The 21657-nt window shown below is 38.7% G+C and overlaps 1 protein-coding gene across 8 annotated transcripts in view; it reads left to right on the forward strand.

Annotated features, from left to right (window-relative positions):
* tenm3 (teneurin transmembrane protein 3) overlaps nt 1–3765 on the forward strand; it is a 284146-nt gene extending 280381 nt beyond the window's left edge. For all 8 annotated transcript variants that reach the window (XM_067404649.1, XM_067404648.1, XM_067404651.1 and 5 more), the window contains 3 exons: nt 181–1792; nt 1891–2021; nt 2230–3765. In XM_067404649.1, coding sequence (XP_067260750.1) covers nt 181–1792; nt 1891–2021; nt 2230–2988 — 2502 coding nt within the window. In that variant the 3' untranslated portion in view covers nt 2989–3765. The remainder of the gene's footprint in view (nt 1–180; nt 1793–1890; nt 2022–2229) is intronic.
* The last annotated feature ends 17892 nt before the right edge of the window (nt 3766–21657 follow it).

A 21657-nucleotide genomic window follows, 5' to 3' on the forward strand; every position in this document is an offset into this window, starting at 1 on the left:
ATTCAACAGACCTGCATTTAGAAGCTTGAGGGTCAAGGAGAACTCAATTAGGCAAGGAAATAATCACTAAATGGAGCGTTAATACCTGCTCTTACACACCATTTGCATTTTAATAGCATGTAAGAAAAGTAATGAATTGTTTAGGTTAATTTCTCCTTTCTCCCACCTTTTGATTTACAGTCCATGGTGCTGCTTTTACACAGCCAGCGGCAGTACATTTTTGATTACGATCTGCAGGATCGACTCTCTGCCATCACTATGCCAAGTGTGGCCCGTCACACCATGCAAACTATCCGCTCTGTCGGTTACTACCGCAACATCTACAATCCACCTGAAAGTAATGCCTCAGTTACAGTGGACTACAGTGAGGATGGCCAGCTCTTGCGGGTGGCACATCTGGGCACTGGCCGGCGTGTCCTCTATAAGTACCGGAGACAGAACAAGTTGTCTGAGATCCTATACGACAGCACACGAGTCAGCTTCACCTATGATGAGACGGCAGGCGTGCTTAAAACTGTCAACCTTCAGAGTGAGGGTTTCATTTGTTCTATCAGATATCGACAGATAGGTCCTCTGGTGGATCGCCAGATATTCCGCTTCAGTGAGGATGGCATGGTTAATGCCCGCTTTGACTACACCTATGACAATAGCTTCCGAGTCACCAGTATGCAAGGAGTCATCAATGAGACCCCGCTTCCTATAGACCTTTATCAGTTTGACGACATCTCCGGCAAGGTAGAGCAGTTTGGGAAATTCGGCGTCATCTATTACGACATTAACCAAATCATATCAACAGCAGTAATGACCTACACAAAGCACTTCGACGTCCATGGCCGCATTAAGGAGATCCAGTACGAGATCTTCCGCTCCCTCATGTACTGGATCACCATTCAGTATGACAACATGGGCCGTGTTACCAAAAGAGAAATAAAGATTGGCCCTTTTGCCAACACCACCAAATATGGCTATGAGTATGACGTGGATGGGCAGCTGCAGACAGTCTACCTGAATGAAAAAATGATGTGGCGGTATAATTATGACCTGAATGGCAACTTACACCTGCTGAACCCTGGCAACAGTGCACGACTCACCCCCCTTCGCTATGACCTACGGGACCGCATCACACGGCTGGGTGACGTGCAGTATCGCATGGATGAAGATGGCTTTCTGCGGCAAAGGGGTGCAGAGATCTTTGAGTACAACTCCAAGGGGCTCTTGGTCCGGGTGCATAGTAAAGCCAGTGGCTGGACTATCCAGTACCGCTATGATGGGCTAGGAAGACGCCTGGCTTCTCGTAATAGCCTGGGCCAGCACCTTCAGTTCTTTTATGCGGACCTCAACTACCCAACACGCATCACCCATGTGTACAACCACTCAAGCTCTGAAATTACATCGCTCTACTATGACCTGCAAGGCCATCTGTTTGCCATGGAGATCAGCAGTGGTGAGGAGTTTTACATCGCTTGTGACAACACAGGAACACCACTTGCAGTCTTCAGCAGCAATGGGCTTCTCCTCAAGCAGGTGCAATATACTGCTTATGGAGAGATCTACTTTGACTCTAACCCTGACTTCCAGTTGGTTATTGGATTCCATGGTGGCCTATATGACCCTTTAACAAGATTGCTGCACTTTGGAGAGCGAGACTATGACATTCAAGCAGGCCGTTGGACCACCCCAGATATTAGCACCTGGACCAGGGTGGGCAAAGACCCAGCTCCCTTCAACTTGTACATGTTCCGCAATAATAATCCCATCAGCAAGGTGCATGAGGTCAAGGAGTATGTCACAGGTAAGAGAGGGCCCTTCTGGCATACTGTATTGGTGTTTTGTTTGTACAACCATGATTAGGTGGGTTTTTTTTTACAATGTATGTTCTTTCATTAATAGATGTCAACATCTGGCTTGTGACATTTGGCTTTCACCTGCATAATGTCATCCCCGGATTTCCCATCCCTAAATTTGACCTCACTCAGCCGTCACTGGAAATGAGGAAGAGTCAACTATGGGACGACCTACCGGTATGTCATCTAATGCCTTTTTTCCCCCCTTAAGAATATGAATATGTCTGACTTTATGCGTCCTACATAACCTACTTATCTTGATCTTTCAAAATTTGCTACTGTAGTTTAAAAGAATGTGATGGAAAATTAAAACTCATTTTTTACAAATATGACCATTCAATTATTTATAATACTAATTTGTTTTGTCTTTTTTGGGTAACTTAAGTCCATCTCAGGGGTCCAGCAGGAGGTTATGAGGCAGGCCAAGGCTTTCCTATCTTTTGAAAGGATGCCAGAGATCCAGTTAAGCCGTCGACGTTCAAGCCGGGAAAAACCTTGGCTGTGGTTTGCCACAGTCAAATCTCTCATTGGTAAAGGTGTAATGCTTGCCATTACCAGTAAAGGCCAGGTGGCCACTAATGCACTGAACATAGCAAACGAGGACTGCATTAAAGTGGCCACTGTCCTCAACAATGCCTTCTATCTAGAGGATCTGCACTTCACAGTGGAAGGCCGCGACACACACTACTTTATAAAGACCAGCCTGCCTGAGAGTGACCTGGGCGCCCTGCGACTCACTAGTGGTCGCAAGAGCCTGGAGAACGGTGTCAACGTAACAGTGTCACAGTCCACTACCGTGGTCAATGGGCGGACACGTCGCTTTGCAGATGTGGAGTTGCAGTATGGCGCATTGGCTCTGCATGTGCGCTATGGAATGACACTGGATGAGGAGAAGGCACGTGTCTTAGAGCAGGCCCGCCAAAGAGCACTGTCAAGCGCATGGGCGCGGGAGCAGCAGCGTGTACGTGACGGGGAGGAGGGAGTGCGTCTTTGGACAGAGGGGGAGAAGAGGCAGTTGCTCAGCTCTGGGAAGGTGCTGGGTTATGACGGCTACTATGTACTATCAGTGGAGCAGTACCCTGAACTAGCCGACAGTGCCAACAATATCCAGTTCCTGAGGCAGAGCGAGATTGGGAAGAGGTAACAGTCTGCACAGCACAGGCTCTTCAACAGACTACTGCCCCTCTTCTCCCCAAACTCCTTTCTCCTGTGTACACACTCCCAGAACTCCTATCCCAGAGACTTAAGGGAAAGGGTTCATGTTAGAGAAGTGGAGTTGTGCCTAAGTGCCACACACACACTGCAATTATACAAAAAAGAAACTTGAGGCACTTCCTCTCATTGACTGAACCACACCCCCATTCTACATATTTGTCTGCATTATTGCATTGAATGGACAATGGACTCTCAAAGAGAGCAACCCAAGGAAAAAAAAAAACTCAGTTATGATTTGTTTTTGTCTTCTTTTTTTGCATTTTATATAAAACCTTAAAGGTGACTTGGTCAGTGATAAAATGGAGGAAAAAAAAGCAAATGTGTTTACATGCAAAGACCACTGCACCCAGATGAACTAATATAATGTCTTTTTCGCAAGGCAGTGACTGTAATTCAGTGGTTCGTACTGTCCTGGGCGTCCTTGTTTTCAGCAAAATGTTTTGTCAACAAGTGAGGACTGAGGTTTCAGACTGTGAGCTAGTTGATCGTTTCTCTTCTGCTTTGATTTCTTAAGGGACACAGTTGTGGTTCATATAATCAAATCTGAGTGTACAATCTCATTCCTGAACCAACCCAAGTGGTGACTAGAGCGGAAACTGACAGAACAAAATATATAAATATATATCTCATAACTGACCGGTACTTTGACAAAAGATGTTAGAATATCTTTATGGATTTTTTTTCACTTATCCGTACAATATTAGTCGCAGAGAAAGTAATTTATGTACAGTGTTTATACATAAAAATAAAATCTTACAAATATTGAGACTTTTTCGTCTTGTCATGCATTACTGTTTATACTCATGAATTTTAATATTTTATCTTATCAAAATTTGTGGTAATGCTAATTGAAATAAAATCAGCTGTACTGTGTCATTAAATCCTTAACATTGTTTTTCTTCTCTTTCCATCCTCTGAAACTGATTGTTGCCATTTTTCTTTTTATTTCTCTCTTTAGATTGTCTAAATATGTTCAGTGGTTTCATGCTGTTGCTGCAGCTGTAATCAGCAATAGGTTTAGCGTAGCTGTATTTCAGTTGTGGGTTGAGAAAAAACTACACTCAAGAACTAAAAATCCAACAAGGGTTTTTTGCCAGAAATGATCTAATTTATTCCTTTACAGTAATGTCATGGTATGGTATTGTTCTGTCTTTAATTGGAATGAGTTTCAAGCTTAAAGCCTCACTTTCTGTCCAGATATACAACTTCAAGCTTTAGCCTCGCTTTCTATAAAGAGATACTTTTTTTTTTTTTCCCAGAATGTTTTCTTTTTAATTTTTTAGATGAAGGACATATCACACTAGCATTCATGTTTATTGCCACTGGCTGCATGGGGGAAAACTTCCAATGAGTTTATATCCCTGCATTCAAACCAAGACTAAAAGCTCCCTTGAAATGAAGTAAGCTCAAACTCTCTTGAATCAAAAGGGTCATTAGAGAGCAGAGAGAGCGTGGCTTTTTCTAGTGAACACAGATATTGCCCTATGATCATGTTATGATGCCAGAAATATGAGCTAAATTTATGTAACAAATAAAGATTTCTAAAGCTACATGAATTTTTTTAAATTTAAAGAGCACCAAATACAAAGTGAACAGTTATCTAAAAGAAATTTCCATCATGACTCATATAAACGAGATAGATTTAGGATTTCTTTTACTTTGAAACATTCAACAACCAATGTATTCATCTGAGAGCACCACAAATGTTAAAGTGACCAGAAGTCACCCCGAAAGGGGGAAAAAGTATCTTAATTTGTATGCCTAAATGGACTGCCTCCTTCTTCAGATACTGTTTTTGTAAAGGCTTTTTAAAGATTGTATAAAATAAAATGTTCTGACTAATGAATGAGAAAATATTGTTTCCATTTTAGTTTGTTGTTTTCCTATGGCAAGTTTTTTAATCAATCATGTAATTGTACGGTGGAGCATATTTTTCTATTCATGTGTGAATGGAGATCTGAAGGAGATATTACCCACCTGTGGGCCTGTGAGGGTTTTGTTTGGGATTCTCAGTTACTGACTGATTGGGGAAGGTCTCAGCTCATTGTTAGGGTGAACTTTTTTCCTCTGGAAAAAAAGGTGAGCACTTAATTAAAACAATAGTAATAACCAGAACAAGAACCACTGCAATATCAACAAAGTGTTTGCCTTAAAAGGTCTACACAGTTTCTCGGAGTTGCTCTGCGATACAGTTATGTTATGTGTTGGCATAAGGAAAGGCCACTGTACTCAGGAGCCCTTCAGTCAGTGTGTATGAACAAATTCCAATTTTCAACATTTGTTTGTCAACATAGTCAAAGTATTGTTATTAAAACCCAGAACTAGCTTAACAGAGGCAGATTTGGGGAAAACATGTTACAAAGTAGCAGTGAGGATATAAATGTCTGTGAGAGGAGAAGCGAGAACAGAAAATGTCCTGATATGTTTGCTATTGATTGCATGCATACAGTGTAAACCCAATGAATCAAAGAAAGGTCACTTTTTTTCTCTTGCAGCATATTAGTGCCAATATGTACGTGGTCTGTTTCGATATTTCTTTGCACTACAATGTATATGTTGAAGATGATGCCTCTACATTATACATTATTGCAGTCCTCACATCTCTGGTCTGATCTGAGGGAGATTGTAAAAAACGGTTATTTTTTCCTAAATTAAAAGGAAATATGCCTGTACAGAAAATCATCAGTATTTAATTTATAACTTTTGAATAAATGCCATTATCATCACACAGTCCAGTCACTTAATAGTAATGTTTTCTCATATCAGATCTGATGTGGGATTTGGTTAACCTAAAATGTGTGCATTGTGTGACTCAATTTGTCTGAGTACTGAACATTTGAAAATGCTGTGTGTGATTAGCTTTGTTGCTACTGCGACAAATCAACCATTGTTTTTTGTTCTTTTTTTTTTTATTACTTTGTTTTTTGAACAGACTCTACATTTTGTGTATTTTGTATTATCTGTTATTCCAAACAAATACTACAAACTGAAGTGATTTTACCTGTAAATTCAATTACTTATCTTACAATCTCTCATTTGTAATGAGGATTTAGAGGAAGTTGTATACTGATGTTCTTATGTTCTTTGTTTTTGCTCAACTTTTGCTTTGTATTGTTTTATAGCCATGCAGCATCTCAAAAAAGGCTCATGATTTCCATTTGATAGACACGTCTGTTTAGAGTGCAATTAAAGTGCAATTTTGATGTAATCTAAACTAGATCACTGCTGGATTCATTACCTTTTATCTTCAACATGTTTAATGCTCCACAGAGATCAATCATAAAAAAAAAATAAAATGTAATATACAAAATGGTTGTGTATTTATTAGTCCATTACACAAATGTGACCACATTCATATCTTACCCATTTAGCCATAAATAAAAAATAGATAACGTACAGTCAGACTGTCATTATCACAAAACAAACCTTGACAGGATTATATAAAATTGTTACGTTATCGCAGATGAATCACCTTCGATAATGAACGTGATATTGCATAGCTTGTCAGCGAACTACGGTTCTGTCTATTAAATGCCGCTCCATTTGAAAGCAGGTGATGGCGATTTAGCGGTAATCAGAGAACCGGCTTTACTGATGAAATGCGCGTGACAATCGCATGCGATATATCGCCCAGCCCTACATGACATAAAACACTATGTCATGGTTTATTTATTTTGCCCCTTTTTATAAGATGTAAAATAAGTTTTAACTCAAAATACCCCACAGATCATTTTTATAACATTTTAAAATGGCCACTTTTACGTGGCCATTTTTGTGTGTGTCCCTTTAAATAGAAATGAGAGAAGAGGGTAGAGCTTCAAGGACAGATTGCCAAAACACCGGCAACAACAAAACAGGACAATCTCACGCACTGAAAATATCAAAAAATGTCAGTAGCCATGTTCAGCCTTATATGTTCAAACGGGAGTCATTTGTAAAGGCCGTCGTTTATGCAGTTTATACGTATACGTCGTTTATACGTTTAAGCAGTCTGGCGCAAAATTATTGGCGCAAACCCATTAGAACTTGCCTGATTTTATTTCCTTCGAAAATAAAATTTAACAACGATGTCAGTGAGTCTATGGAGACTCTTGTGTGCATCGATACATCCTAAAACACAACACTTGTAATGCCTCTTAGGCGCAGACATTGTATTACTCCAGCTGCTACAGCGAGGACACAGAAATGCCAGACTCTGTGCTTCTCACTCAGGGCTGTGTCCATGCTAATAGATCATCACCGGCTGTGGGCGGGGAATCTGAATCAGCTGGTTTGAAGAGACTGCTTTTGATTTATGGAAGTTATAAAAAAAATGGATTTTTACCATTATAGACTGGTTGTTCTCACACACTGCGGACACACATCAGTGTTCAAACACCTTATAATAGTGAATTTTGCATAATAGGTCCCTTTAAAAAAAAAAAAGAAAAAGGGCCAAAATAGAGAAGCTTCCACAGGAATTTAAGAGGGTAAGTACCAGTCAGGCACTGCTAATCAAATGTCTTTGATTAATCAATCATTAGCAAGCATGATAAAAGAAAACGTTTTGGCAGTTTGCTGCTCTAGAGCATTCTGGTGTGTGTTAGCACAATGCCAAAGAGGAAAGACATCAGCAATGATCTTAGAGAAGCAATTGTTGCTGCCCATCAATCTAGGAAGGGTTATAAGGCCATTTCCAGACAATTTGAAGTCCATCATTCTACAGAGAGAAACATTATTCACAAGTGGAAAACATTTAAGACAGTTGCCAATCTTTCCAGCAGTGGACATCCCAGCAAATTCACCCCAAGGTCAGACTGCACTGCTCAGAGATTCTGCAAAAAAAAAAATTAAAAAAAAAAGCTACACCTCAGACTCTATAGGCCTCAGTTAGCTTGTTAAATGTTAAAGTTCATGACAGTACAATTAGAATAAGACTGAACAAGTACGGCCAGATTGAAAGGGTTGCCAGGAGAAAGCCTCCTCTTTCTAAAAAGAAAATGGCAGCATGGCTTAGTTTTGCAAAGTTGCATCTAAACAAACTACAGGACTTCTGGAACAATGTCCTTTGTACAGATGAGACCAAAGTGGAGATGTTTGGCCATAAATCACAGCGCCACGTTTGGTGAAAACCAAACACAGCATATCAGCACAAACACCTCATACCAAATGTCAATCATGGTGGGGGGGGGGGGGGGGGGGGATGATTTGGGCTTGTTTTGCAGCCACAGGACCTGGGCACCTTGCAGCCATTGAGTCGACGAGGAACTTCTCTGTATACCAAAGTATTCTAGAGTCAAATGTGAGGTTATCTGTCCGAAAGCTAAAGCTTGGCCGAAACTGGGTCATGCAACAGGACAATGATCCTAAGCAAACCAGCAACAACAGAAAATGAAAAGAATAAAAGTGTTGCACTGGCCCAGTCAAAGTCCAGACCTCAACCTAATTGAAATGCTGTGGCAGGACCTTAAGAGAGTTGCGCATGAACAGATGCCCGCAAACCTCAATGAACTGAAGCAATGTTGTAATTCCTCGAGAACAATGCGAGAGACTGATAAAGTCATAGAGAAAATGATTACTTCAAGTTATTGCGGCTAAAGGTGGTTCTACAAGCTATTGCAACATGGGGTAGGGTGTACTTAGTTTGTCACACATGGCTTCTCCTTTTTGGCTTAATTTTTGTTAAATAAATAATGACATATGTAAAATGTCATGTGTTGTTGTTCATCTGAGGTTGTATTTACCTAATTTTAAAACCTGCTAAAGACCAGATGATTTTTTTATGTCCTAATATCTAAAACCATACAATTTAAATACACACACAGGGCTCCAGACTAACATTGGAAACCAGTGGCACTGGTGTTATTATATTAGGTTTCTTGGAAATGCACATTTGGCAGTAGCTTAAAGGATTAGTTCACTTCAGAATTAAACTTTCCTGATAATTAACTCATGTTTTTTGAGAAAAACATTTTAGGATTGTGGCTACCAACGGGTTGAAGGTTCAAACTGAAGCTTTTAATGCAGCTTCAAAGGCTTCTACATGATCCCAAATGAGGAATAAGAGTCTTACCTAGCAAAACAACTGACTATTTTCTAAAATAAAAAAATAAATAATATACTTTTTAAACCACAAATGCTTGTCTTGCACTAGCTCCTTGATGCACCACGCATTACGTAGGTGGAAGCTTGGCAAAAAAACTATAATAATAATAATAACTAGATAAAAAAAGTTTGTCGAGAAAAACTTTAAGTTGGCTTGAAAAAGCCGGTCCAGAAAGTTTGAAGCAGTTTTAAAAGTTTTCAGTTTTCAGTTTTCAGTTTGACAGTTTCAGTTTTAATTTAGTAATTTTAATAGAGTACTAGGGTGCTCTGTGTGGTTGCTAAGGTGTTGCTATGTGGTTGCTAGGGTACATGGGGTGGTTGCTAGAGTGTTGCTATGTGGTTGCTAGGGAACTCGGGATGGTTGCTAAGGTATTCTGGGTGGTTGCTAGGGTGTTGCTATGCGGTTGCTAAGGTACTCGGGTGGTCGCTAGGGTGTTGCTATGCGGTTGCTAAGGTGCTCAGGGTGGTCGCTATGGTGTTGCTATGTGGTTGCTAGGGTACTCGGTGGGGTTGCTGTGATGTTGCTATGCAGTTGCTAGGGTACTCGGGGTGGTCGCTAAGGTATTGCTATGCGATTGCTAGGGTACTCGGTGTGGTTGATAGGGTGTTGCTAGATTTAGTTTGATAGATAGATAGAGTTAGTTTGATAGATAGATAGATAGATGATAGATAGATAGATAGATGATAGATAGATAGATAGATGATAGATAGATAGATAGATAGATAGATAGATGAGTTTATGAGTTTGAATGAGTTTCAATGGATTAGAAATAGTACACAGAATGGCACTTGAGTCTAATTGAGTTTTTGAGTCTAATGGGCTTCCGTAGTTTAAATTTGAATTTTAACAGTTGGAGTTTGAACTGTCTTGGCTCATTTGAACATTCCGTCAATGAAAGTCAAAGGGATTTTTCCGAGCTTTAACAGTCTTTTTTAGGAAAACCGTAAGTCTGATCAGTTAGAAAAGATATAGCACACTAAGTCAGAACAGTCTGAACATCTGACCAAAGTTTGGAGTATGTAGAGTTAAAGCTCTAGGAGGAGTTAGAGTTAGCATAACAGTATAGCATAACAGTAAGTTGGCTTTTTCAAGCCAACTTAATAATATAATATGGTTTCTATGGTATCTAGAATGACTTTTTAAGGTATTTAAAAGCCTATGAACACATTTAGTATAAATACAAGTACAAAAGCTGCTAGCTTATAACAAGCTCTTTTTATGGCCTATAGATCTTATGCGGCAGAGAAACAAGCACACAGCCATCTTTAGAATTTTGTCTTTGAACTTCCATTTTTGCAGTAGTGAATATCTCTGAATATTTCTGTGGCATCACTGTTGAAAAGTCATTAGCTGGTGAAGTGGATACACTTACTGTAGAGTTAACAAAAGTTATCTTGAGCATTGTAATGTTTGAAGTGGATGTCATAACAAATGTAAGTAGACTGGGAAGATTTAAAAACCAGCAGTTCATTCATAAATCCATAAGATCTTATCTTCATGCTGTGGAAATAGAAACTGGAAGACAGAACACTGAGCAAGCGCTGAAAAGGGGCCGGGCTACATAAGATGTTAAGTCTTATGTTTCAGAATCAACCTTTGTGAAAATGTTAGTAATACCCTCATTGTGAAGTAGTCCAGTGCAAAATGATTGGCGCAAATGTAAAAGACTTTACTGATTTTCTTTCTAACTGGATGATTGTCAGTGGTTAAGAATGTCAGCGCCGTTTCATCTAGCTTTAACTAGTTTAAATCACTAAGACATTTGTGGTTTATATTGGACACCTCTGTGCCAAACTCAAAAGCTGCGTTCCATTCGACAGGGTCCCTACACAGTGTTCACTGCTCCCTACTCCCTGAGCACGGTATATCAGTTGAAGTGGACTTCGTTGGCAATAATCACTCATTTGGAACGCCCTGCAAACGCCATCAAAGAAAGTCAACGACGGTGTCGCGCAGATTTTGATATAACATAAATAAATATTAGAATTTACTTTCGAATTTAAAATTGACTCTTAACAGATTTGAAGCTGTAACTGTCATGCCATATGAAAATAAATTCCCAAAAAATTTGGTTAACTATGTATTCTTAATCCACCGTCTGGGTCTCATCTCGTGCGCTTTCTTTTCCACGCACAGCTGCATAGTAAACACTTCTGAGGTAAATAAAGTAAAATAAAAAATGACAGTAAAAAATGACTGCTTTTCAACACTTTTACTTTGTCATGCCTATTCATACAATAAAATATGCAACACTCATCGCCATAACCTCATACTTTTGTTCGTATAATAACAAAATTTATGAATATTCAAAATTCAAACGTAAATTCCTCCATCAGAAAGCCGTTTAATAATTCTTTCAACGGCTCTGCTCCATCGTAGTTCTGATTGGTGACGCGGTGCGCAGTGACAGTTGGGTAATTTTACCTCTCTACTTCCTGTGAAGTGATGTATCGATGTTCCCTTATTCCCTATGCCGTTCGCAGTGCCCTTCGAACTGAAAATGTTCGCTCCCTTCGGAATGGAATCTCACTTAAGATGGCGAAATACCCTGTGAAGTCCACTTCGCAGTCCACTTACGGTCGAATGGAACACACCTAAACTCTTCTCACTGGATTTCACTGTGCTGTTTAGTGGTCACGTGATCGAGACCAGTAAGCGAGCAAACGCATTTGTTCAGAGCTCTTTTGGGCAGAGCTGATCAATGGTCCATGATTTGTGGTTCAAGTGAGTACACTTCCCCTTTTGGCACGTTTAAGGTTTCTCATATGCAACAGAAATAGCAGCGCTCATCAGTTATCAAATTGTTGTCACTCACGGTTTACAGCTTCAACTGGCCTAAAATCTAATGCTATCACCTTGTGCTGACATTGTGAAAATGCATGATTTGTAAATTATGCATTGCAGTCCAAATATAATCTATTTATTAGATAAGCTGTGGGCCATAATTGGCCAGCGGTCCGGACCTTAGGCCAGGGGTATCCAAAGGGTTTTGTGCCAGAAGGCGGTCACTAATTTCATGGGCAAAGGCACATTCCTTACTGCAGAGGAATAGCTTTGCTGCCCCTGTTTTGAGAGCACCAGTCCAGATGTTTCCTAACAGTGTTTGAGGCTCACAGTGGCATAGTGCTCTCAATCAGAGTGGAAGTGGGACGCCGTCCAAAAGGCCCCACATCTCAAATGCGGTCGTGTTTCCAGCAGCTGCAGCTGCCGAACAGAAGACACAAAGCACACTTAAAGGATATGGGAAGGCTTGTCAAAAAAAACCTGACTTGTTGTAATGGGTTTTCCAGTCTCTTCTGTTGCATGTCTTTAAGGCCAACCACATCTCTTTTGTTTGCCATTTATGAGAAGGTCTGAAGTGCTAAAATCAAGGCCATGTGATAAAATGCCTTACAGGTGCTGTGTGTCTGTTTGCTCTCATCACCTGGGCTCCATTATAGACTCAAAGCAGTTTTAATTTCCAGCTCATGTTGTTCCTTGAGTGTGTGACAGATGTCACAGCCTATACAGATGTACAGCCTATACAGCTAAGCTGCTGATTTATTTTATGAATGCCAGTAAAACAGATCAGATGCTGTGTCAGGTCATAACAAAAAAATAGCTTACTGATATTGGATATCCAAAGTAAATATAGCTGCGGTAAATATAAGCTAGTAAATATAAGATGTGTGTAACAATCAGCATAATCAGTTGAGTTACAGGAGTTAAAAATTAAGTCAGATTAAACTTGGGGGGTGAGTGTTTAAAAAAAGAGACAAACAACAGCAAAGTGAAAAAAATTAAGTGAATTTACAATATTCACATTAGGGGTGTCACAATATACGATAATTGTGATATTTGAAATGTAAATATCGTTATAGTGTTAATTAGGAGTGTCGCAACATACCGGTATTGGTGATAACCGCAATATTTAAAATGAATAGTACACATATGATAATATGGCACATAAATAGTCCAACGCCAATATCTGGTTGACATCCCAAAGTACAGTAGGTGGTGGTACCTGTCACACTGGTTGCCACCTGTCATAAAACACAAGCAGACACAGCACCCTTTTTTATACTGCCGCATAAAAGCATGTTGCCGGATATGACAGACAAGACAAGCACTCCAAGAAAGTTCGCTTACAAGTGTGGAAGTGTTTTGGATTCTGCGAAAATGTAAGTTGCAATTATTTTGCTAGGCCAGAAAATAGAAATGTTATTGACCGGTTAACTTCTGACGCCTTTCTGTGTTTTATTATGCTTACTCCCCTCGGGGCTTTTAGTCCAAATGTGTTTTCACTTGGATAAAAAAAAAAAAAAAACTTGATTATCATGTTTAATTCAAATATCTTTAGAGAGTAGTATTTTTAAAGTTTTTACTCAAAACAGGGCGATACGAGCACTATGGATCATTTAAACATATAGTAATTTATGTTTCATTCTCACTCGACGCCAGAGGGCGCCCTCATGCAGAAAGTCCACAAGTGAGACTCATAAAAGAAATAAAACTTATGACGTTCCAGGAAATCTGTTATATGGACAAAGACCATAGACAGTAAAAGAAATGGACACAGCGACCCCATTGGAACTCAATTGAGACAAGTGAAGCCCATTTTTAGCGATTTTTAGCACTTCCGTTTCTGACGCGCAGCCTCAAACTAAGCTTGATGACGTCCGCAACCTGTCTGACAGGTGTAAATCTTCTAGTAGCTGTGCGTCCAAACTGCCATCGTTAATCTTGCAGAGACGGCGAGCTTGAGCGGGGAGTTCTTTGGCGTAAGTGAGCAGGAGTAAGTATTCTGATGAATTAGTTTGTATAGTATTTTAAAATGTAACGCCAGTACGCCATATTAAGTTAATGCATACTATTGCCTGCGAGCTTCTCCTCCTGTCTGTATGGTAATTTCTCTACTGTGCGACAGAGAGTCGAGTGGTTATGACGCAATCGTTAGCCTATTTTTACAAAAAACTGTTTCTACGGGCCATAATGTAACATAGAAGGTAATGGAGCCCTTTATACATTGTCGTGTATGTTTAGAAATAAATAATGGACAATTGGAGTCTTTAAACGCCTCAGATGTAAAGTTATTTGCTGTCAAAGTGACGCCAAAATGAATGGGTGTCAATGGGATGCTAACGCAAGTGAAGTTCTGCTACAAGATGGCGGCATGCGGCCGACTTCAACTTCCGGTCGACTTCCTTGGGCACTGACAAAGACATCCAGCTATCGCTGTAGCTTAGAGACATTTTGACTGATTAAACATGAAGAGAATTAACACTTTGACAGTATATGGTTTATCTGTGTTCTTCGAGCCATCTCGGGTATTTTCACAAGGCTAATGTACAGTGCACAGCATAAATGAGTACACCAGGGCTCTCAAGTGTCACGCATTGAGCGTGACAGTCACTCATTTCGGTATTTTGTCACGCACTCCCGCCAAACATTGTATTTCTCACGCAGAAAAACTATTTGTCATATATTTAATATGCCGCAGCGCCCAAAATGTATCTGGCCGCGCCGCTCGAATCATGCACGTCTCCCCCAAGCCTGCCACTTATCAGCCAATCAAAAAAAGAAAGAGGCTAAACATTAGCCAATCAGAAAATAGCACTCTTGTATCTGGGTAGGATTTACTGCAACAACCAATGAAAAAAAGCATATCCTGGAATTGTTCAAATGGAAATTGAATATATACTTTGTATTTGGTTAAATTGTGGTCAGTGATCCTTTCCAAGCAAAACACCCCCATTGTTGTGTGTGTGTTTTTTTAGGGGGGGATGTCACTCTTGCTTGTCTTCAAAACTTGAGAGCCCTGGTACACCCCCTTTGAAACTTCTGAAAGTCAGCAATTACTCATTTACTTAGAAGACATGTTAGGGTTCTTTAGAGATATAATGTTCCAGCAAGTCTGCTTAATCAATTACCAAAGTAGCATGTCAAAATTATTCAGCAAAATTTTCTTATCAAGGTGATAAAATGTTGTGTAGCAAAAATGAGTACACCCTCATAAAAGTTACTAAATAAAACAATGTTTAATCAACAGGTAAGTATGTTGAACCAAAACATTTAAAGAGAAGTAATTTCTTGCCAATTAAAAGTGTTATATATCCCACTGAATAATTCTCAGACTTAATGCTGACAACAATGGAAGCACTTGGGAAGGAACTGTCAGAAGACTTATTTCTTAGCACAAAAGAGGACAGTGGTACAAGAGGATTACCAAATCATTGTTTTAAGTGTGAAAATATAGCAAAAGTAAAACGAAATTCAAAAACAATGGACTTGTGACAAGACCCCTGAAATAATCAGGCCTTCATTTTAAGCTTTCATTTAGTGATGAGGGATTTTTTTGCTGGACAAAGAGCAGGAGAAATATCAAACGAGAGTCTCAGAGACAGCAAAAGCTATGAAAAGAGTGACTGTTTATCTCACAGAGTGCAGAAATGACATGCATGGTTGTTGTTCTCACTGGAACTACCTACTGTAGCCAAAGCACAATAAAGTCAGTTAGCCATTTCCAAAGCCCACATTTACAAAATATAGATTCTGGGAATCAATACTCTGGTCTCATGAGACCAAATCAATCATTTTGGATCTAACAGCATTCAAAATGTTATGGTGTTGCTAGAGGAGGAGTACAGTGAGAAGTGCCTGGTTCCCACACTAAAGTTCAGTGGTAGTAAAGCTCTTATATAGGGATGTATGAGTGATGTTACCCTTTCCTTATTCTCTGCATTGTTGGGCATTTTCAACATGACAATGAGGATATGCATTCTCCCAAGGTGAAACACCTTCTGTGGACATGTATTGCACTCAGTCTTAACACTCTTGAGCGCCTGTGGGGAATCCTGTAGAGATGAGTTGAGCAACACTCCCCATTAAAGATCAAGGCATTTAAGGAGCTCATCATCCAGGAGTTAAACAGGACAGATGTGACAATTTGTCATGAACTTGTACACTCTGTGCCAAGAAGGGTCAGAGCAGTATATTCAAAATTATGGAGGGTATACTAAGTACTAAAATGGTATATAGGGATTATATAGGGACAATAAAACTTTTTGGTAACACTTCAGTATAGGGAACACATATAAACTATTAACTATGACTTTTCCCTCAATAAACTCCTAATTTACTGCTTATTAATAGTTAGTAAGTTAGTTGTTAAGTTCATGTATTGGGTAGGATTAAGAATGTAGAATAAGGTCATGCAGAATAAGGCATTAATATGTGCTTAGTAAGTACTAATAAATAGCCAATATTCAAGTAATATGCATGCTAATAAGCAACTAGTCAAAAGACCCTAAAATAAAGTGTTACCAACTTTTTCAATAGCTGCAACTAAATGTTCTTTGTCACTTTATTTTCTCACTAGACCAACACTCTCCTCTAGTTGAGTGAGTCAATAAAGACGCACAGATTTGGAGAACATAATTAATTAGTCGTAGCAATCAGACCTTGTTGACTTTGCAGTCTGTCTTCTGAAATCTGGATGGAAGCCAATGTGCAACCTTTTTTGTGACAGCTTTGGCTTTTTGTGACAGGGATTAAAATGTTTCTTTTAAAGCACAGACAGGTTAAGCTGAACTATGCTTGCACAGTCACAAACTGCCATCAGCCCTTTTTGATTGAGCAATGTCTTGGTATCGAGTTCTCTTTCACATTGTTCTCTAAAAAACGGCTGATCCAGCTTTGAGTCAGACACAAGTTTTCTTTATAGATGACACCTCCCAAAACGCAAAAGCTGGTGGGATATAATAATACCTTTCTGCACTAAGTCTCCAGAAAGACATGTTTTTAGAGTTATACATAAATATTCTGTCTTTCCCATTTTCGGAATTTAAAAGTGGCACTAACCTGTAGATGGCTGGATACTTAATATGATAGATGACACTTAATTAGTATGAAACTAAAAAGAAGGATAGTTGCATGTATTTGAAATACGGTCTAAAAACAGTCCTCGTAAAAATGACAATGGACATTTGATGCTTCAAAAGTTCATAAAGAGTAAATCATGCTTGCTTGACTTGTGAGAACATTGAGGTGTTCTCACTTTCATTCTCATTAACCATTTCAATCATATCCGATGGCTCCGTGAGGCCTCCATAGGGAGCAATGACATTTCCTCTCTCAAGATCCATAAAGATACTAAAAACATATTTAAATCGGTTCATGTGAGTACAGTGGCTCAATATTAATATTATAAAGCGAGGAGAATATTTTTGAAAAAAACAAAATAACGACTTATTTAGCGATGGCCGATTTCAAAACACTGCTTCATGAAGCATCGGAGCACAAATTAATCAGTGTGTCGAATCATGACTCAGATCGCATGTCAAACTGCCAATGGCTGAAATCACGTGACTTTGGCGCTCTGAACAGCAGATTCGATACACTGATTCATTTGTGCTCCGATCATTCCTGAAGAATTGTTTTGAAATCGGCCATCACTAAATAAGTCGTTATTTTGGTATTCTCGTCGCTTTATAATATTAATATTGAACCACTGTACTCACATGAACTGCTTTAAATATGTTTTTAGTACCTTTATGGATCTTGAGAGAGGAAATGTCATTGCTCCCTATGAAGGCCTCACAGAGCCATCGGATTTCAACTAAAATATCTTAATTTGTGTTCTGAAGATTAACGAAGGTCTTACAGGTGTGGAACAGCATGAGGGTAAGTAATAAATGACAGAATTTTCATTTTTGGGTGAACTAACCCTTTAAAGAAATTAAAAGTGTTAAACTACACCTCACAGAGCACATAAACTACCTCACATTTATAACAGTAATCTGTATGCTGTAATTTATGCTACTTAGGTGAAGGCTTGAATCATGAATAATGATTCTTATTAATTACTCCACATCGGAAGGTACCAATATTCACTTTTTAAAATGCACATGGAGACCCCTGTTCCATTTAGTTAGGCTTCATTTAACTTTTTGGACCAAACTGCATCCTCTGTGTGTGCTCCTAATCCAATATGAAATGAAGGTGTGTGAATCAGCCATGTAGATGCAAACTATGCAGTATGAACTCACTCTACATGTTTTCTCTGTTCATTTGAGTAGAAAATGATGAAAAGCAGCTACTGGCAGTGTGAAAGTAATTTGTGTAAGGTTAGATGTATTAGGAAGATTATGTTTGTTATTATGTGCCTTACTTTCACGCTGATAATGACGACACAGTCTTTTTCTTGCGGTCGCTTTCAAAGGCTGCTATAGTGAGCAGCACCTTCTTTTGATCAAAATAAACGCACAAGTCACAGACAGAGTACAAATATTATAAAACATGCAATAATACATTAAACATATGTGGTATTCCATCTATGTTAGTTTTATGAACAATTTCCTAAAATGCCCTAATTTACAATACACTTAAGCAAGTAAATGTAGCACACCCAAAAATATTGGTGTACGAAATCAGTTCAGTACTAAATTGAACACATGGCTGTATGGATCAGTAATTAAACATGATGAGAACATTAACAATGTGGGACCTCCACACTAGATGAATATAAAATGTGTTAAATATTTCATAATCACAGCTGTAACACCTTGTTGAACTTTTCACCTGTTTTCCATTTTGTTTTTCTTCCCATTTTTTTTTTTTTTCCCCCATCTGGAACTATATGGAAAGTTTGATGGACATCAAATGGATGTCTCTGTGTCACATTCCATATGCTGCAGCAAACATAAAGGTAAGTGGAGTCATTTAAAATGTTGTACTGCATTCAGGTCATTTCATTAGCTAGCTGCACATCAATTCATTCAATAGATCAATGGTGTGTTTCACAAAAGCATCATTAGTAAACTATGGTCGCAAGTTCTGTTGAATTGTATTGGTAAGGACGGAATTTGTGACCATAGTTGGCTTTGGGAAACGCACCCCAGATTTTGGGGGGATTTAATGGACACAATGGGCCAAATGAAATAAAACATGTTCTTAGTTCATTCCACTTCTTACTCATTTCTATAAGACGGCATCCTTTACATTTCTGATCAAAGTGTCTTTTCACTTGGCAGCCAAGAGATTTTAATGCAGTCGCCTTCTTCTAACTGTTTTTACAAAGCTTTTGGGTAAAGACCAGTGCTTCATCAAGGCTAAAATGGAGAGAAGACGGAAGGGAGCTCATTGCAGGCCCATGAAAGGCCTTTTCTCTATATTAAACCTGAGCTAAATCAGACAAAGCACCAATGGCAAACCAGCTGCTTTATTATTTGTCAGTAATTTAAGTTTTCATACTAAATATATTGATTTTATATATCTTCAAACATTCACATTACGGTTACCAGACATATTGAAATGTAAGATGTCAGAGTGGGATAATGTAAAAATTTGCTAGAAAGTAAAAGGTAGGTTTTCGGTTTATTCAACACCCAAATCACCTGTCATTGTTGTTACACTTGCTGAGCATGATTTGCCAAAAAGCATATCGGACAGATTGCATTTCTCTGGTCTGAAAATTTTTGCCTTCACACTGAACAGCCTCTTTACTGACATGGAGGACTTGTTTTTCAAAGTGTCAAACCTTGTTTCTAGTTTGAGGATCATGCTAACATGAATCTTTAGCTTTTAGGTCATTAAGTTGCTGCATAAGGAGAGATGTACTTCACTCAGTGGAAAAGGAACTGATCTTCAGTGCATATGTGAACTGTGCTTATATTTATATATACACATGCACACACAGGGCTAAAGCCAAAGAACCAAACCAAACAACCACAAACTGTTGAAACCTACCTATCATTTAAACATTCAGATGGTGACAACCACCAAATACCCTAGTGTTTCTTACAAAGATAAACTAGCTTACGTGATTAACAGAATTGGTCACTTACTTGCTCTTACAGGGGTTTCCCTCTGATTTCTGACATAATATAAATGATAAAGATGTTGATTATAATCTTATAGATAAGTAGTTAGTTTAAACTGACATATTCAATTTGCTTAGTCCTTCAGATGCATTCTATCTGACACTGATAAAAATCTGCACATCTTTCTGTCAGCATGCCTCTATCTTCCGCCACACTTTTATCTCTTTACATAATTCCTCTCACACTAAGTGACAGGACATTGTGTACAGCTGAAAGTATAACACTAGAGCTGTCACTCACTGACCTTTTTGAATGTCTACTACAGAATACAACCATTGGATGAGAAAGAGTAGAGTAAAGAGCAATGAAATTGTTTAGGCCTTTAGGTGGGCTATACATTAACATACAAAAGAAAAAATACATTGATTTTAAAATAAGAAACATTTTACAGAAATCATGTGACTTTTCACACTAGCTTTTTTTTTGTTGTTGAAGTAGGTTGTCTAGCTCTTTCCTCAAATAAAGACTGACAAAACATTTAAAATCTACAGCACTGAAAACATAAGCTAAAAAGATGACAATATGACATTAGCACAAAGCTGAAAGGCGTATGTCTTTTAACCGCCTTCCCAGACGCCCAACCTGAATTCAATCAATTATTTTTGGAATGACTTGAGTCTACCACAGGTCATCACCAGTATGACAGAGCTTTTAATATTCTTCAGTTTGTTCAAAATTAGGTAAAAATATCTATAAAAATAGATTTATCAAGTATTCACTTGGAAGTTGTTGTTGTTGTTTTTTTAACACAGCTATTCTATTTCTTTTTTTATTTAGTTGATGCAAGGTCTGCTTTATGTGTGTGTGTGTGTGTGTGTGTGTGTTTGTGTGTATACTATGGCCTGTCTGAATACTCGATTCCGATTGGCTGGAAGTTGTGCATTAAAACCGTTGAATGCACAGGAAGTTCCAAGTCAGTTTAATTATCGTCCTTAATTAATGCTCTATTTTCACTGAAGCACGCACACACACATCACTCGCACGCAGAGATCGGAGATCGCACTGCACACACACATAAACATTCAGGAACACAGAAACTATTATCAATGTGCCCACAACTTTTATTATAAAAAAGCTTTGCTATCGAATCTCTACATTTCTTAGCACTGAATGAGGGTGTTAAAGGGATAGTTCACCAAAAAATGAAAACTCATTAATTACCCTCATGTCATTCCAAACCCGTAAGACCTTCGTTCATTTTCGGAACTCAAATTAAGATATTTTGGGTGAAATCTGAGAGCTCTCTGACCCTTCCATAGACAGCAATTTAATTACCACTTTCAAGGCCCAAAAAGGTAGTAAAGACATTGTTAAATTAGTCCATGTGACTACAGTGGTTCAAGCTTAATTTTATAAAGCTACGAGAATACTTTTTGTATAAAAACAAACAAAAATAATGACTTTATTCAACAATTTCTACTCTTCCCTGTCAGTCTCCTATGCTGTTGACGTTGTACACACAGTGCAGTGCTTCCTGGTTCTATGTCAGAAAGCTGGCTCAGTATTGGCCACCTCCTGCTTCAGCATCACATGCATGTGTCATAGTGCTCACGTGAACAGTGTAGGCCAAAACTGGGCCAGCATTCTGACTTAGAACCTGGTATATAAAAGTACATGTATGCATATTTTAATGCAAATTAATGCAAATATTTGT

This window comes from Chanodichthys erythropterus, chromosome 12, assembly GCF_024489055.1.
Source record: "Chanodichthys erythropterus isolate Z2021 chromosome 12, ASM2448905v1, whole genome shotgun sequence".
NCBI lineage: Eukaryota > Metazoa > Chordata > Actinopteri > Cypriniformes > Xenocyprididae > Chanodichthys > Chanodichthys erythropterus.